We start from the raw sequence: 19,322 nt of genomic DNA, 5'->3' as shown, positions 1-19,322 counted from the left end.
AGATATATTATATCCACAGCATTCCCACTATTAAAAAGTTACCTGATTAATAAATAAGATTAGAATGAAAACACTTGCTCTTAAAAAAGCCATACAACCTTTAATAAAATATAACAGCATTATTATTGCTAAGGAACAAGTCTTTATGATTAAATAAGTGACTCTATGGTTTCAGTCTCCTAAAAAACTTTACTAGAGTAGAATAACTTAGAACACGAATCAAAGTCATGCTGTAAGGACTCAATTTCTCTAAATGCACATGGACATGAACTATGATAAATATGATTTCATTAAACTTGCTCTTTGAGATTTGGCCTTTAAGAGATCAACCCTCCAAACTCATCGATTCCATCAACATGTATCTCTTGCTCACTCAAGTAGGAAAAAATGACAACACAAGGAACAGCTACACCTGAATCATCCTTGGATTTTGAAACAATTGAAGAATTTGTGGGCTCAGGTATATTTTCTAAACCGGGGAGAAAAAATGAAGAGGGAAAAAAATTTGCTGCAACCAGTTTTCAGGGTTGATGGAACGATTAATGGGAATGATTTGGTTTTTCGCAGAGAAAGAGTCTGTATTATTTGAATGATGGATTCCCAGCATATTTAAGACTAGGAAGAATGCATTTGATAGGAGAATGTTTAGTCCTGCACTTTTAATATTCCCTTATTTAGAAAGCTACATTTTTCCCTGAGTCCAATGGAGGTAATATGGTTTCTAACTTTTTACTTTTGTGCTTTTATTTTCCTTTATGTTGTCCATCAGGTTGTAAAAAGGGAGTACATGTTGTCCTACACTGCCACCTTGTGTTTAGTTTCCCAGTAAGAAGTTAACTGACATGCTACTGTAGGCTTTTTTGTTTTTAATGCAGTACAGCTAGTCCTCAACTTACAAGGACATTGAGACCAGAATTTCCATCACTAAGCAATGCAGTCATAAAAGAAGGCTGTGCAAGAGGCACCAGTCAGGAAAGGAATTCCAAAGGCTGGTGTAAAAGAATTGTGAGGTGTACTATATTCTATGCACATGCATAGTACGATTCTGACTAGTCAAAATATAATTTATATATTATATAAATGACAATTATATAATATAATGATAATTAAATATTAATTTGAATTCAGAATGAGTTTTGAGAAATAGACAATAATATTTTCAATCTATAATTATAACTCATGTCTCCCAGTTTATTCACCTTAATCGGAGAAAACTTTAAAAAATAATTTACAAATCAGTATATTTTACTAAAACATTTCTATAGTACCATATTTAATATACTTTACTAAAAAATAAAATTATATTTAATAGCAGCTATAATATCGATCTTATTAATGTGATCAAACCTATTCATTTATCCATCAATCCATCCATCAACCAATATACCCATCCACAACAGATAACAATGGCTTTGCCATAAATTTTATTTTTTTTGCTCAGAAAATCTCTTTCATACTCACATCCACACATCATTGCTTTGAAGGACATATGCACATAGTTTTTGCAAATGTTGATCTGTATAAATTGGGGAGAAAGGATAACTACCTGTTTAGGTTAAGCCTACAGAATTCTGATGAGGACTAACTACATTCTTTGTTTCAGCCAACTGTACAAGCATCAATACCCTTCCTAGAAAGGTTCTGATTTTTATCAATGATTTGTGTGTAAGCACTATGGTTTCATCCCACTTATTTTTTTCTGGACTTGTGTAAGTCACCAAGTTCTCAATATACTGCAAAATCAGTTTGAGAAACCTAGGAGGAAAAACAAAATAAAATTATGTCAATACATTTGATTAAAATTATTTCTAAAACTAAGTCATTTGTAAATCATTTGAGAATGCCCTACCATTATAAAACCTTTATATCATAATAAATCTTTTGCAAGCTTTTAACTCACTTTTGCTTTTGCTGATAGAGTAATGGACATACCCAATGCAATTATTTTAGATATTAAATCAGAAGTCACCCTGATTCATTATGTATTTGATATATAAACCAGCTTTCTATTGAAATGAGTACTACTTACAAAATTAAAACACAAAGTTAAAAAACAAATTAAATTACTGTTCATTAATTGTTAAATACATTGCAGAAGAAATACATCCAAGTAGATTTTATAAACTATGAAAAAGAGAAGTCCAATGCTACGCCACACCTTGGGAGCCATTCAAGAGAATGCTTCTCCTTTGCCAGATAAACCCAAGTTTGACAGACTGAAGAGCATTGTCTGTACAACTTCATTGTCAGATTTATAATGAAGAACTGATCCTTACATAAATCCTAAACTGTTTGAGCACTGAAGGTCAATACCAAAACCTTAAAACTTGCCTGGTAAAGCAACTCATCATCAGTTCAGATCTTTCAATATATATGATGCTTATACTAGAGGTCCCCAACTTGTGGACTGCAGCCCATTACTGGGCTGTAACCTGTTGGCCACTGGATCATGTGAGTGGCTGGCCAGGGCACACACGCATACAGGCGTCTGCCCCTCCCCCCTCCAGGCTGCCAACCCAGAAAGGTTGAGGAACTTTGGCTTATACCACTGCTGCATTTTGTATCACTTGCAAACTTCATTTTCCCAAAATAGCCTCACATCATGAATGTTGCAGTTCTCAAGAGATGTGACCGACTAAAAAACATTGGTAGCTAGGATAATATGCATAACTGACAAATGCGTTCCTTACCACAGGTACAACCTACAGATTCAGCCACAAGAGAAGCTAAAGAACGCTCCAAGATTGTTTCTTCTATTTTCCAGACATAGTACATCTACTCAAGACAATTTGTATTCCTAACCCTAGATCATAGGTGAAATCCCGCAGGTTCTGACAGGTTCTGGAGAACCGGTAGCGGAAATTTTGAGTAGTTTGGAGAACCAGCAAATACCACCTCTGGCTGGCCCCTGAGTAGGGTGGGAATGGAGGTTTTGCAATATCTTTCCCCCAGGAGTGGGGAGGGAATGAGGATTTTGCAGTATCCTTTCCCTGGAGTGGGGTGGGAATGGAGATTTTGCAGTATCCTTCCCCTGCCATGCCCACCAAGCCACACCCACAGAACCGGTAGTAAAAAAAATTGGATTTCACCACTGCCCTAGATCCAGTTTTTTATTTACTAACAACTCTCCTCGTCTGGATTTGTTATTTTTCTTTAAAAAGTTCTTATTAATAGACAAGGCTGTTAACTGATTCCTGGAGCTGTATGATAAATAACAATAGATCTTGGGATCATTAGCATAGTAATGACATCGTAAACCTCCCACAGAAGCTACATGTGGGTGTTGAAGTCCATGGTGGCGTAAGACAAAACCCTATGGAACCACGGATCAAAAAAATAAGCAACCTGTACTACACAGGCTATATGCAAACATGAGACCAGATGACTAATTATAATAGGACCTTGATCACTATACAGAATGTGAAATCCTTAGTTACCCCTAATTGAACAAACTTTACATGGACAATGAAATCCTGTGGGACAAAAACCCTAAGATGCTCCACCAACATCATGTCTTAGATCAACTCTATCACTTCAGGTAAGCAAAATATTACATCACAGTATTCTTACATTGTCCCAGGCACCCTAATTCAGTAGCCTACATACAACAGATGCCATATCTGGTTGGTAGGAATGAATTCCTACATAGCATTAACACTCTGCTCCACTTCCCTGCTGTCTAGCGTAAGTCTGCAGTGAATGAATGTTCCCTCTTCTTTCTGTCAACCAATCCTAAAAAGGAACAAATATTGGATGTTTCTCAATCTGGGCAACTTTGTGATATATGGACTTCAGCTCCCAGAATTCCCCATTCAATATGTCAATGCTAAGCATGATGGGTGCTAAAGTCCCCTTATCTTACTATTGGCTAGATTGGAAAATGCTGACATATCTTGTAAAATAATTGACTTGGCAGTACGTTTAGCTAAAAGAACTATCGCTGCTTTCTTAATCTGCAAATGGAAAATGTGATCAGTTAGCAGCTTGCCCTCCTCCCTTTCAAATAGTCAATTTGCAGTTTCTCACTGTATCTTCCCCTGCTGATTAAAATATATGTAGGACTGCAGTTTTAAATAATAAGTGCCAAGTTCGAATACTACATAAAAAACTGTGACAGCATTGAATTTTTACCATTTTGTAGTTTTAAAAATACCATGATTGATGTTCAGAGACATAATTCTTTTAAAATATAATGATATAAGAATGCAAAGAATTGTAAATTACTGGGAATTATAGTTTAGATGATTATTGATGAAAAAAAATCTAACTCTAGACTATTCTGCAAAAAAAGAATATACTCACTTTAAGTACTGTTGACATTCAAAAGTATTTTTTCTGCAAATCATATGAATGTTCGCTAGCTCCATGGTAATCAAGATTAAAACTAGTTGCAAAACTGGGGACAGAAGTTTGATACTGGAAGGGAAAAAAGCAAGTAATTAAATATACATCTAAAAACATACACTAAAATAATATTACATGGACCCAAAATAATAAAGTGAGGAAGGGCATCTGGAAAACATATAGTATAAAAGAGGGAGAAGTTCAATGAATACTAATTAACTGGAATATCCCCTTATTTTTTAATAATATTTTAATTAGCTTCTCTTATTAAACTTACATTCTGTTCCAAATTATCACAAACTTTACCATTTATTAAACCTATATCCCATTTTTCCTCCTAAGAATTTAAGGCATTATTCCTAAGAAAATCAGATTGAAATTTGTTTACCAGCTGAAGACCAGTCAGCATCAGCTGAGTGAACCCAAATTTCCCTAGCTCTATGCTGATATTCTAGCTACATTAACATACTGCTAAATCTCACTCATTTCAATGAGAACCTTTCATGACAACTAATGATATTAACTTTGGAAGGATCAGATCAGTATTATAAATATATGGTTCTGTACAATATTGAAATTACTTTCTTAGATAGTTTATTTTAAAACCACCTTCTATTAAAATTCTCATTCTCTTAAAAGTAAGATACTTCCCACCTTCTTCTCATGCGTAGAAAGTTAAGTCGTTGGCGCGACCTCAGTGACTTATTTATCCACTGTTCGTATCTGGTTTCACAAACTGAAATGACTTGACGTGACACATGATGGCAATGGGTGCTTATCTGGCGAAGCACCACAATTGTTTCCAGGATAATTCGTGGAGAGAAAAGGGTATGAATGTGCTTGCTACAAAGTTCAGTCAGCAACCTGAACAGAACAAATGGTTGCACTAAAATTAGTTATTACTTATGGGAAATATCATGCTTTCTATTAATGTACACAAAGTTATGACTACTTCCATATTAAGTAAATATTTTTCCGTATGTCTCTAGTGTAACTATAAGGAATTTGGAAGTTTATTTCCATTTTTGTTAAATGCAGCTTCTAATGTCATTCAAATCCAAACTGCATTAATTCGATTACAGGTAATAGAGTCAAGCCAACTCCAGGCACAGAGCTGATGAGAAGCAAAATGTCTTCAAAGAAAAACCAGAAAGTCCACTTGCCTCTTGAAAAAGCACCTTTGGGACCTGGATGAATGAGAATCTCCATAGACAACTCCAGGCACACTTTATAAAAAAATGCATGCTAAACAACATGATGGCTGCATTCATATATCACATTAATTTATCCGTGGTTTATTGAATAAGCCAGAACCGACTCAATTTCCACAACAGAATACGAAAGTTGACATTATGATTTAAAAACAAAATGGTTGGAATCATCTATCATGCAGAACTAAAATGTTATTTGGTCCAGTAAATATCTGAATGTTATATTATGATTTTTAACATATATGAATCTCCAAAGGATGATAAAGCATCAATAGAATAAAATATGTTCTCATATTTGAAAAAGGCCCAGAATATCTTATAAAACTTACTTCTCGGTTAGCAGATTGTTTACAGGATCACCTAATAGTGTAACATTCACAGGCAAATAGGGCTGCAGTTGAGACAAAATATCACTGATCATAAGAATACAGGGGGCAGTATCTTTTCCTGACCTAAAAACAAAAATAAGTTGTTACAATACAAACTCACCCAAGACTTAGTTTTCTATAAGATACACATAAGTATTCATTTTACTACAATAAACACTTTACATTCCAACAATCCCCATTTCTTATACTGAAAACTGAGCAGAAATATTACACTGTGAAGGCTGCACCGAGCCTTTGAACTGGCTGGGTACATAAAATACTTGAATGAAACTGAACAAAATCTAAATTAGAATAGAATAGAATAGAATAGAATAGAATAGAATAGAATAGAATAGAATAGAATAGAATAGAATAGAATAGAATAGAATAGAATTCTTTATTGGCCAAGTGTGATTGGACACAGAAGGAATTTGTCTTGGTGCATACGCTCTCGGTGTACATAAAAGAAACGATACATTCGTCAAGAATCATAAGGTACAACACTTAATGATAGTCATAGGGAAACAGTCAATATAAGTCTTAAGGATACCAGCAACAAGGTTAGATTTAAATTAGATTTAAGTTTTGATTTACATTGAAAGAAAGCTCATTAATATAATTCCTCTCCAAATTTGCATTTAATCTTATTTATCTTTGGTCACATTAAAATCTACAGTTTGATAATATTTTCTTTCATGTTCTGTGGAATGCAGCCAAGGGTTTCAGTGCCTTATACACACCTCAGACTGTTCACCTACAACATGATAAAGTACTGGTCGGTCCCCGCCTGGGACAGTGCGGCCGCCGGGGCCTTGGACCGCGTTGTGCCTTTGCAGCCTCTGACCCGGCACCGAACTCACCTAGCTCCTTGGTTCTCCGAGGAGCTGAGGGAGATGAAGCACCGGAAAAGACGCCTGGAGAGCGGTTGGAGGACCAGCTGTTCCGAATCTGACCGAACACTGGTGAGGTCTCATATTAAGACCTACCTAGTGGCGATAAAAGCGGCAAAATCTAGCTATTTTTCCGCTCTTATTGCGTCATCAGATAATCGCCCAGCTGCCCTGTTTAGGGTGACCTGCTCCCTCCTCCATCTGGGAGCGTAGGATGACCCCTTGCAGGGTCGAGCTGAGGATTTTGTGCAGTATCTGTATGATAAAATCGCTCAGATTCGGGAAGGTCTGGCCTCTGACTGGGTAAGTCTGGACGGGATGATTGAGGCAAGTCTTGAGAGTGTTATCTGGGAGGAGTTTGATCCTGTGGCTCCCGAGGACGTGGACAGGATTCTGGGACGGCAGAACGCGACCACATGTTTATTGGACCCGTGTCCCTCCTGGTTGGTGCTGGCTTCCCGGGAGGTTACATGAGGCTGGCTCCAGAGGATTATTAACGCTTCTTTGAGTGAGGGTGTCCTGCCGGCCGCTTTGAAAGAAGCGGTGGTGAGGCCCCTCCTCAAGAAGCCCTCTCTGGATCCGGCTGTTTTGGCTAACTATCGTCCAGTGTCCAACCTTCGTTTTATTGCGAAGGTTGTTGAGAGTGTGGTGGCGCGGCAGCTGCCACAGTACCTGGATGAAGCTGTCTATCTAGATCCACTCCAGTCCAGCTTCAGACCTGGGCACAGCACGGAAACGGCATTGGTCACGTTGGTGGATGATCTCTGGAGGGCTCGGGGTGGGGGTTGCTCCTCTATCCTGGTCCTATAGATCTCTCAGCGGCTTTTGATACCATTGACCACAGTATCATGTTGCGCCGATTGGAGGGGGTGGGGGTGGGGGGCACCGTTTTGCGGTGGTTCTCCTCCTACCTCTCTGACCGGTCGCAATCTGTGTTGACAGGGGGACAGCGGTCGATCCCGAGATGCCTTGTTTGTGGGGTGCCGCAAGGGTCGGTCCTCTTGCCCCTTCTGTTCAACATTTATGTAAAGCCACTAGGTGAGATCATCCGTGGCTTTGGGGTGGAGTTCCATCAGTACGCTGATGACACCCAGCTGTACATCTCCACCCCAGGCCACCCCAACGATGCCCTTGAAGTGATGTCCCGGTGCCTGGAGGCTGTGTGGTCCTGGATGGGGAGAAACAGGCTCCGATTCAACCCTTCCAAGACCGAGTGGCTGTGGCTTCCGGCGACCCGATATAGCCAGCTGGTGCCATCGCTGGTTATTGGGGGGCGAATCACTGGCCCCCACGGAGAGGGCTCGCAACTTAGGCGTCCTCCTGGATGCACGGCTGTCTTTAGAAGAGCATATGACGGCCGTGGCCAGGGGGGCTTTTTATCAGGTCCGCCTGATATGCCAGTTGCGTCCCTTTCTGGATCGGGACTCCCTACGCACGGTCACTCAGGCACTCGTCACTTCCCGCCTGGACTACTGCAATGCTCTCTACATGGGACTCCCCTTGGGGTGCACCCGGAGGCTCCAGCTGGTCCAGAATGCGGCCGCGCGGGGGATTATGGGAGCAACGGGGCGCTCCGATATGACACCTCTCTTGCGCGAGCTGCACTGGCTCCCGGTGGTCTTCCGGGTGCGCTTCAAGGTGTTGGTGACCACCTTTAAAGCGCTCCATGGCTTAGGGCCGGGGTATCTACGAGACTGCCTTCTGCCGCTAATAGCCTCCCACCGGCCAGTACGCTCGCACAGGGTGCCGTCCGCCAGACAATGTCGGCTGGCGACCCCCAGGGGGAGAGCCTTCTCTGTGGCGGCACCCACCCTCTGGAACGACCTACCCGCAGAGATACGCACAATACCAGACCTCCGGACTTTTCGTCGGGCCCTGAAAACCCATTTATTCCATCTAGCCGGGCTGGCTTGATCCCATCCGTTCGGTTTTAATTTGAAATTGGTTTTAACTGGGTTGTTTTAAATTGTGGGCTGAAATTATTTAATTACCTTTTAAGCTGTTTTTTAAATTTTGTATGCTCTGTTTTATCTCGGCTGTTCACCGCCCTGAGTCCTGCTGGAGAAGGGCGGTATAAAAATCAAATAAAATAAATAAATAAAGAGAAGAATTGTTCCCTTAAAAATGTTATTTCCAGAGAATTTGTCTGACCATTGGTATGTATCCCTTACAAAATAAAAGGGATTTAGTCCTTTAGTCCTCTCTCCTTCTGTGTATGTGCATTGTGCTTGGCATCTAACTGAAACATGTGTATTTCTCCCAGGGTGATATTTATTGATTTTAAAATAGCTTTCAACTCAGTTTCTAGAGAATGACTGTAGTCCAAATTGGAGTTATCTAGTGGCAGACGCTTATAGCATTGATATTAACACCTACATCTGACAAAAATGCTAGCAAATGCCATTGTTCTGAAAGGCTCAGAACACTAATTTGTCCTTTCTTGAGGGGCGGAAATACTGATACAGAGGTCAGTATGCTAGGGGAATGGATCTCAAATCCAATGCTCTACCTGCAACCTTCCCTGCTGGCTTTCCCATTGATTTTCTGGGGAAGAAGGCTGAGAAGATTGCAAATGGTGATTACATGAGTGAAGGGCACTTTGCAACCAGTCATAAATTTCAACAGGTTGCCAAAGCCCTAAATGTGGTCATATCATGGGGAGGTGGGGACGAGGATGACCGACAGGCACCATTTTACAATGGATGGAAGTGTTTTACAGGCCATAAAGACCAGTTTTGAGGATGTTGAGTCCATTGTGACTAGTGATGATCATTAATGCAATTATCAAAAAAAAAAAAAAAATCATCATCTATTTCTTTCAATCCCGTGATTATGACTCCAAGAAGGGAAGAAGGAAAAAGGTATTACCCTGAAATTTCTTGCTCTTCAGACCCCATAGGAAAATCTGGCCAAGTGGTGATACTTTTTATGCAGTTCAGTATCTAGAAAGAAAAACAAAAATTATAGAAAAATCTAACTATTCTACTTTCATTAAACCAAATGATTCAAGATACTCCCGTGGTCTCAAACATGTTGTGTTGCAGGGCCTCAAAATCAGCAAAGATGTAACCAAAGCCATATTTAGAATAAACTAGAAGCTACTGTAATTGCTTGTTCTAACTTCTGTCTTCTCTCACTAAGAGTGTTCTCTGAGTGCAGATCAATAACCACCACAGCATTTTTCAGTGCTGGGTTTTGTTGCGTTTAATAGGACATGTGGGAAGGTTTTCCCTATCGTTTCCTATCTTTCATCTCTGCAATCAAAATATTTCCTCTTGAATGTTCAGGATCCATGCCACTGCACAGCTTTGCTAATAATTTTTTAACACATCTTCTGAAATGAAACTCACAAACAATATAAATCTACACCTGATTAATTTCTGTGTCTGTCTATAATTTTCAATAAAACCTCAGGTGCTGTCAAACATTCACTTAACATGCTGGAGTAGTACTGATGATGTTAACCTAGTTTGGATAATGAAACGTCTGCAAGAAAACAACCAAGGTCAGAGAGCACTAAGGACCATTCATGCTGGGCTTTTTTATATTTGCAAATCTCACACTGTCATCGACATGATTTGAAGCCAATATTAATTAATATGGCTATTCAATTTAATAATATTCAATTTATTTTAATTGAATATTAAATTTAATTCAATTTATAAATTTTATTATTTTATTCAATTTAAAGCTTCTGGTATAAAATCAATATACAACAGCAACAATGGGAAAAATGACTACTACATACCTGTTTCTTAAGCTGAGTTATTGGATGAAACTTGGTACAGTAATTATTTGCACAGGTCATTAATGGTTTTAAGGATTCGTGTTCCTGGTTTAAAGACATGTTAAAGTAAATGATAAAATACAAAGAGATTTCAATCTTATTTCAAGCATTTTCGCAAATAAATTTCTGCTGAAATTAAGGGCAATGCACTGAAATGATTTAACGGTTTATTACAAAATAAAAGTACCCAAATACCCCCACCCACCCCAGTTGTGCAATTGTTTGCTGAAACAATCCTTGAAAAGATAGAGATGAGAATTTTAAAAAATAAAAGACAATGTATTATGACCTAGTGAATGAATGTGATGGAAGCTGTAATGATTTGCAAGGATAGAAAGGTGTTTATATAGTGAATAGTGTTGATTTAAACTAGCTATGTTTACTTTTTTTATTTTTTGCCTTAAATTTCTTTTGAGTATTACTTTCTACTCTTTCTCTGAACTTTACATGTCATTGCTCATTCTCAAATGTAACAGCAGAGTGGTATATGCATATAAAATCTTTCTTTTTCTTTTTATTATGCCTAATATAAGAATTATTCCTTAGTTTTTTGGCTTATTATGTCATACTCCTTTTCTCACTTTGCATAACACTGCTAACCTTGAAAGAGAATAGTGTGATGAATATTAAATATTACATACATATGCATACCTGATCTGAGAACAACTCTGAATTCTAAAAAAATAAATAAATAAGCTAATAAGGATAATAGAAAACTAGGAAGGGGAACAAAGGTAGTCTCGTTGCCTCCCTCTTTAAAAATCCATTTACAAAGACAAATAACTGAATTTCCTTCTGGCTTTATTCCTCTATTTTACATGAAATGATATTCAGGAGAGAAATTTCCCCTTCAGAAATAACTTTTCAGGGAATGTGACAAACATGCAGCCATCTAAAAAGTAGGATTAACAGGTAGGCCACTTGGTTGCTCTGTCTCCATAAAGAGAGATTTACAATGCTATGCCATATGGAACAGGGAGACAATATACTCTAAATACAAAAACATTTGGATTTGAAAGCTACAACAGCATAATTTTAATGTACAAGTAGTCCTCAATTTACGACCACAATTGGGCCCAAAATTTATGTTGGTCAGTGAGAAATTTATTAAGTGAGTTTTGTCGACTTTTCTTGCCACATGTTAAGTGAATCCCAATGTAAATCACGGGACCATGGGGATGCTGCAATTGTCGTAAGTGTAAAAAATGGTCATAAGTCACTGTTTTCAGTGTCGTTGTAATTTCGAACAGTCACTAAATGAACTGTTGTAAGACGAGGACTACCTGTATTTTAAAATTTGGCATGTTCCTTACCTTAATGAAAGACAAGCCATCCCATGAAAATCTGCAGAGGAGTGTAATAGAAAACGAAAGCATGGAATTTGCTATTTCTCTTGGGAAGCCATTTAAGTTGATTTCTCCATGGCTCAGATGGTCTCTAACACGTGGGCCTTCTTGATGGTTCAAAAAATCCCAAAGAAATTCCTGCCAAAATGTGCCAATAAGATTATTATTTTTTTCTTATCATCACTTGATCTACTGCAAATATTCTGGTTGTTTACAATCATGCATCAAAGAAAACTTTGGGAGAAGTCAAAACCCAACCCAAGAAAGCAACCCTTATTTGCCATTTTTTGCAGTAATTGGAAAGAAACTATTTAAATCATTTTTCTTCTTTGATAATGAAAACTGAACGCCAAATTCTGTATATGTGTAGCATTCTCACATGTCCATTACTGGACTTTTTAAAAAAATGGTAGCCTAATAAGGTAATATGTATTTTTTTCCCAAAATCTTAAAAGCCTGAATGCTGCATATGAATACAGAAATCTACTGTATTTTTCGGAGTATAAGACGCACCGGAGTATAAGACGCAGCTTAGTTTTTGGGGAGGAAAATAGGAAAAAAAAAAATCTGCCTATCAGATACCAGGTATTCATCTGGCTAGCGTCCTTAGTCTGGTCAGCTTCAGCACATTAGTTTGCTGTTTTTTTATCCCCTGCTTGGGGATAAAAAACAGCTTCTAAGGCACAGCTGAGAGGAAGCAGCAATGAGAAAAGCAGGCAAAGCACGGGGAGATCACTTCACTCGGCTAGCGCCTCGTTAAAGCACGAGAAGAAGCAGACAAAGCTGGGAATATCACTTTACTCGCTAGCACCTTGTTAGGGCTGAAAAAAAGCTTCGAAAAAGCTACATTTGAAGTATAAGACGCACCCAAATTTTTAGTCTCTTTTGGGGGGGGGAAAGGTGCGAATTATACTCCGAAAAATACGGTATGTAGCTTCCCGTCTTCCAAGTAAGACTGACCAAAGATAACACTACATTATACACTGAAATTATAAAAATGCCTTTTTAGATCTATAAAGCCAACTAGGCTTATTGTCAGAAACATGTATAGAGCATGAATCTGTGAACCTAGAAGCATTCAGCATTCCCAACTGAAACAAGAAAACCCCAAAACTTAATTACGTTACCATTGCTGATTCACCAAGGACTATGGGGAGCTGATTTATTTCTTCATTATTCAACTGTTTTGCTAATATCTACATAGGAAAAATAAGGGATGTGAAATATATTTAAAAATTAATGAAGCAGGTTTTGATTTAATAAGAGCAGAGGCTTGTAATGGAACTCTGGGAACTTATTTAAGGAAAATCAGGCAGAATTGACAATGTTCTTGCCATTGCAACATTTGCTCGTATTTTTGCCATATCTTTCTTGCAAACATTAGACTCTTCTAGGACTTGACAATGCAAAATCATACATCCAAGTCTCATCCTAACAAAATGGTCAAGGGACAATGTATATGTTGATATTTCACTTTATAGTTGGCTTCTGCTTAGAACAATATGGTTTATAACGTTTCAAGAGGCATATTCCAACATATGGAACAATACATGGCATGCATCTCCTTGTTGGTGGAATGTAGGTTGGAGCATGTTGGCTAAATAAGAACCTAGATTACACTGAAGAGGTTGAACAGATTTGCAGATAATGTGGGATGGGCAGCACATAAATTTAATAAATATATACAAATATATTGAAATTGGTCAAATTAATAGACTCTAAAGAAAATAGTAATCTAGTACAGCCTTTATATGGGACTACAAAAATATACTTCTCCAGCAAGCACTGCATTTCCTTCCAAGTTAAGATGAGCAAGGAGTAACATACTGCATTCTACACCATAAATGTTCAGTATCCAATCTTTAATTGAATATTAAACCTGATTATTCTAACTCTACTGAATATTATTGATTAGGAACAGTGGTGGATTGCCCCTGGTTCGCACCGGTTCTATAGAACCGGTAGTAGAACTGGCGGGAGGCTCCACCCACTGACCCCAACGTCATTAAAATGCTTCTGCGCTTGCGCACGAGCAAAGCAAACGCGCGCAGCCCCATTGCAAACCAGTAGTAAAGGTAAGTAGAACCCACCCGATTAGGAACTAATCTGGGCCTATCAAAGAAGGGACACATTATTGTAATTGTTGTATGATTTTTCTCTCAATTTATGGAATGCTTTCTACCTTTCCTCTCATAAGAAACACAGACTATTGTAGTAATATAAAGCTTAATAATCGCAGGAATATATTTAAAAAGTCTTCACTGAACATTCCATACTGTAATTTTAGCTAATTTTAGCATGCCAAGTTTAAAAGAATAATTGACTAGCACTTTATCAAATAGTTCAAAGAATCTTATAAGGAACTTACTTCATCAAAAGTGGTATACAGAGAAGATGACTAGAATATAATGAAAGAAAAATATTACTATTTGTAACATTTCATTTCCAGAATAAAACGTACTTTATATATAATTGGAAATAATATTTGTACAGAGGCTAGAATGTGGTCATGCATTTCTATACAGCTTTCTGACATTAAGTAATAAAAAGAGTTTTGTTCACTGCCTTGAGTTACTTGTAAAAGTAATAAAGGCGGGATAAAAACTAAATAATAATAATATAAGAGCCGAGCTGCATAGAAATACTGTACCAATAACAAATAAGTTTTTTCTGGGAACAATGCAACAGTCTGCATAATATTGAAAGTAGTTGCTAGCTTCTCCTTTCTCTCTAAGACGATACAGAGAAACAGAATCTATATTCACCAGGTCACTACTCCATCTCAAATATGCTAAAGCTGCAATGCTGTGGGTTCTTTAGGACTGTAAAACTGTTTGAAAATTTCTTCACCAAAGACAAAACTCTATATTGGAGAAAAATGAAGATTGAGATTCCATCTCCCAATTCTTATGGAATCTTTTCAGCCCTGTTACTCTAGAACAGTATTTCTGAATCTTGGCAACTTCGTGATATGCAAACTTCCTTACCTAAAAATCCCAAGTCAGCATGGTGATTGTGAAGTCCATGCCCTGAAAGTTTTCAAAGCTGGAAAACACTGCTGTAGAGTAATACATGGGTAGATCTGGAATATTCTGTTTGTACATTGGCAGAGGTTGGAATCCTGTATATCTTGAGGTTCTAAGACAGGGGTGTCAAACTTGTCACGTGACATATCTCAACTTTCCCCCCCTTCGTTAAACCAGGGGTAGGCGTGGCCAGTATGATGCATCTGGCCCGCGAGTTTGACACCCCTGTTCTAAGATGTCTACAGGATGGGAAGAAAGAGAATCATGCCACTCCACATGGATTTCTTTCATCCTGTTACTGGAGAGATGGAAGCAGTAGCAGCAATTAAAAAAGAGTGGGGATGTTTTAAAAATGCCTCCTTTGTTTTTATTATGACTTTTGGGCTTTATACTGGCTGAGTTTTTAATTTATTGTGGGGTCCAAAATTGTTTTCTGGACTGCGCTTATCTGCAGTGATGATTCTCCACCTATATTCTACCCTGAGTATAATAAATAAATACCGGTTATAATAAATAAAAAACCTATTGTATTATGAGCTTGGAACAAACAACCACATTCATTTTTAATGGATTGTATTCCAATTGATCAAAACTTGAAATATTTTCAGCATTCTGCCCTAAGGAACAATATGAATGTGAAATAGTCTATGGACCCTCTTTTATTTGTCCATGATGGATTTTATACAAATCTCAACTTGCAGGAAGAAAGCAGCAAAGTTGATAATAAACTGTTTTAGGTATAAAGGCAAGGTGCATAAAGTACCTATTTATTTATTTATGCCTTTGAGATGGTGTTTATTTTTGGCAACTGCCTGGATATGTCCTTGTAGTTTTCTTGGTAAGATTTCTGAAGTGGCTTGCCATTGCCTGCTTCATAGGCTTGAGAGAGAATGACTGGCCCAAGGTTCAGCTTTCAGCAAAACTTATGTTAAAATAGGGTACTAAAGCCCAGCAGGGAGGCAGAATAATGTACTATAAATTATGATTTAAGATATTTGTTTGTAAATGAAGAGTAACTCAAAATTATTTCTTTTGCACATTGTGAGACACTACACTAGAATTAGTGAGCTCAGAAAGACTGCAAAAAGGGGGAAACATGCAATTTCAACATTAATTTCTGTATGTTAAAATGTGTCTCAGCAATGAGCCACATTTTACACTTGACTGAGCAGTTAAGAAGAACAATAATTGAACAGATTCAAATTACATTCATGTACAGATTGATGAGAGAAAATGTCTCAAGTGCCAGTAGGCATATTTTTACTGGGTAAAAACACAATGTGTTACATAAATTCCTTTGTCAAAGGGGATTACGGAGCAAAGACCTATAGATAACTTAAGCAGTTTAAATAATGGTATCAATAGTGGCGATAAGAGCGGCGAAGTCTAGCTACTTCTCCGCTCTTATTGCATCTGCAGAGAACCGCCCAGCTGCGCTGTTTAGGGTGACCCGCTCCCTACTTCAGGTGGGGGTACGGGAAGATCCCTTAAAGGGTCGAGCTGAGGATTTTGTACAATTCCTGCATGATAAAGTCGCTCAGATTCGGGAAGGCCTGGACTCCGATTGGGTAGATCCAGGGGAGGAGACGGGGGCAGGTCTTGAGAGCGTTATCTGGGAAGAGTTTGACTCTGTGGCTCCTGAGGACGTGGACAGGATTCTGGGCAAGCTTAACGCTGCCACATGTTTATTGGACCCGTGTCCCTCCTGGTTGGTACTGGCCTCCTGGGAGGTTACACGAGGCTGGCTCCAGGGGATTATAAATGCTTCTCTGAGTGAGGGTGTCTTTCCCGCCGCCTTGAAAGAGGCGGTTGTGAAGCCCCTCCTCAAGAAGCCTTCCCTGGACCCGGCTATATTATCAAATTATCGTCCAGTCTCCAATCTTCGCTTTGTTGCGAAGGTTGTTGAGAGTGTGGTGGCGCGACAACTACCCCGATACCTGGATGAAGTTGTCTATCTGGATCCGTTCCAGTCGGGCTTCAGGTCACGATACAGCACAGAAATGGCATTGGTCGCATTGGTGGATGATCTCTGGAGGGCTCGGGACAGAGGTTGCTCCTCTATCCTGGTCCTATTAGATCTCTCAGCGGCTTTTGATACCATCGACCATGGTATCTTACTGCACCGGCTGGAGGGGTTAGGAATAGGGGGCACCGTGCTTCGGTGGTTCTCCTCCTTCCTCTCTGACCGTTCGCAGTTTGTATTGGCAGGGGGGCAGAGGTCGACCTCGAGGCACCTTATTTGTGGGGTGCTGCAAGGGTCAGTCCTCTCACCCCTTCTGTTCAACATTTATGTAAAACCGCTAGGTGAGATCATCCGTGGTTTTGGGGTGAGTGTTCATCAGTATGCTGATGACACACAGCTATACATCTCCACCCCAGCCCACCCCAATGATGCCCTTGCTATGATGTCCCATTGCCTGGAGGCTGTGCGGATCTGGATGGGGAGAAACAAGCTCAGACTCAACCCCTCCAAGACCGAGTGGCTGTGGCTTCCGGCGTCCCGGTATAGTCAGCTGGTACCATCACTGACAATAGGGGATGAGATCTTGCTCCCCACAGAGAGGGCCCGCAACTTGGGTGTCCTCCTGGATTCACAGTTATTTTTAGATCATTTGACGGCCGTGGCCAGAGGTGCCTTTTATCAGGTTCGCCTGATCCGCCAGTTGCGTCCCTTTCTGGATCGGGACGCCTTGTGCACGGTCACTCATGCCCTAGTTACCTCCCGTATGGACTACTGTAATGCTCTCTACATGGGGCTCCCCTTGAAAAGCACCCGGAGGCTCCAACTGGTCCAGAACGTAGCCGCGCGGGTGATTATGGGCGCAGCTCGTTACGCCCATGTAACACCTCTCCTACGCGAGCTGCACTGGCTCCCGGTGATCTTCCGGGTGCGATTCAAGGTGTTAGTTATCACCTTTAAAGCGCTCCATGGCTTAGGACCTGGGTACCTACGAGACCGTCTTTTGCCACCAATAGCCTCCCACCGACCAGTTCGTTCTCACAGGGAGGGACTACTCAGGGTACCGTCAGTCAAATTATGTCGACTGGCGACTCCCAGGGGGAGGGCCTTCTCTGTGGGGGCTCCAACCCTTTGGAATGAACTGCCCCCGGAGATACGGAATATCCCTGATCTCCGTGCTTTCCGCCGTGCCCTCAAGACCCTGATCTTCCAACAGGCAGGGCTAAACATACAAACATACGAATGATTTTTTAAATGTTATCTAATTCTGGGTTTTATTTAATTGACCAAACTAAGTAACAATTTTAATTAGCAATTTTATGATGTTTGTGTGTCTATATTTTTCTTGACTGTACACCGCCTTGAGTCCTACGGGAGAAAGGCGGTATAGAAATATAATAAATAAATAAATATAATAAATATAATAAATAAATAAATAAATATAATAAATATAATAAATAAATAAATAAATATAAAAGCATTCACTATAAAATAAAGACTAATCTGAAATATAGTGTGCATAATTTTCAACAAATTCCACTGTTTTTAAAAAAAACATATGGATAACAATAGATAAAAATTGATTACCTCAGCTGTCATTAGTCTGCTTGGACATTTATTAACTGCTGTGAAGAGTACTCTAAGCCCACCTTCCAGCTGAGGAAGTATCAAAATGACACTATCTGCATACCTGAAAGAAATATTATTGAGAGACTCAGCTACAGTATACTTTGTTCTTACTTTATGCAGAAAAATGGTTTAACTATTCAGATGCTATAACCTGTGAAAACAGGGAATCTTACTATGCTTGGAGCATACTGTTAGTTGGTCAGGCAATGGGGAAGTCCTTAGATTCTAATGTAAATTAAGGGTCAACAGACTTGCTGGTCATTTTATGGGAAAAGAACCATCTTCTTTAGTTGTTTCTATGGGATGATACTTATATCCTTTCATTGTTCCTTTCATTCCAAGGAACAATACATACATGCATACATACACAAACAACAGTAGCTTATGGAATGCGGAATGGGACAACTTACCCATTGGCCACGGCTGAGTTGCCGTGGCTGATTCACCAAGGGGCAACTCGCTGCAGGACAAGTTCTGGCCCGCTTGCTGTGGCTGACTATCCCGGGAAAATGGTATAATGGGTCTCGTCCCAGCTGACTCGCTATGGCCAACTTGCCATGGGATAAGCCCCAGTCAACTTGCCATAGCTGACTCACCCCAGGATAAGGGTATAATGGGTCTCGGCCTGGTCAACACAATGTGGCCAGCTCAATGCAGGACAACTTACTGCAGCCAACTCGCCTCAGAACTACTTCCTGTTGGAAAAGCCCCAGCCAACTTGCTGCAGCCAACTCGCCCCGGGACAACGATATAATGGGTAT

The 19,322-nt window shown here is 39.5% G+C and overlaps 1 protein-coding gene across 3 annotated transcripts in view; it reads right to left on the bottom strand.

Annotated features, from left to right (window-relative positions):
* Positions 1-1,167: 1,167 nt before the first annotated feature.
* The window catches only part of ERMARD (ER membrane associated RNA degradation), a 28,946-nt gene continuing 10,791 nt past the window's right edge, over positions 1,168-19,322 (bottom strand). For 2 of the 3 annotated variants that reach the window (XM_034428401.3, XM_034428402.3), the window contains exons 9-18: positions 18,520-18,622; positions 14,315-14,344; positions 13,074-13,142; positions 11,914-12,084; positions 10,562-10,645; positions 9,682-9,755; positions 5,885-6,007; positions 4,999-5,208; positions 4,303-4,416; positions 1,168-1,755 (exon numbers count right to left, since the gene is read on the bottom strand). In XM_034428401.3, the coding sequence (XP_034284292.2) occupies positions 1,551-1,755; positions 4,303-4,416; positions 4,999-5,208; positions 5,885-6,007; positions 9,682-9,755; positions 10,562-10,645; positions 11,914-12,084; positions 13,074-13,142; positions 14,315-14,344; positions 18,520-18,622 (1,183 nt within the window). In that variant the 3' untranslated portion in view covers positions 1,168-1,550. Of the gene's footprint in view, positions 1,756-3,570; positions 3,733-4,302; positions 4,417-4,998; positions 5,209-5,884; positions 6,008-9,681; positions 9,756-10,561; positions 10,646-11,913; positions 12,085-13,073; positions 13,143-14,314; positions 14,345-18,519; positions 18,623-19,322 lie in introns of all 3 variants that reach the window. The other variant, XR_004593101.3, reaches the window with a different exon arrangement.

This window comes from Pantherophis guttatus, chromosome 1 (assembly GCF_059756535.1).
Source record: "Pantherophis guttatus breed Tessera chromosome 1, ASM5975653v1, whole genome shotgun sequence".
Classification (NCBI taxonomy): Eukaryota; Metazoa; Chordata; class Lepidosauria; order Squamata; family Colubridae; genus Pantherophis; species Pantherophis guttatus.
This window is presented reverse-complemented; position numbering and strand designations above follow the sequence as displayed.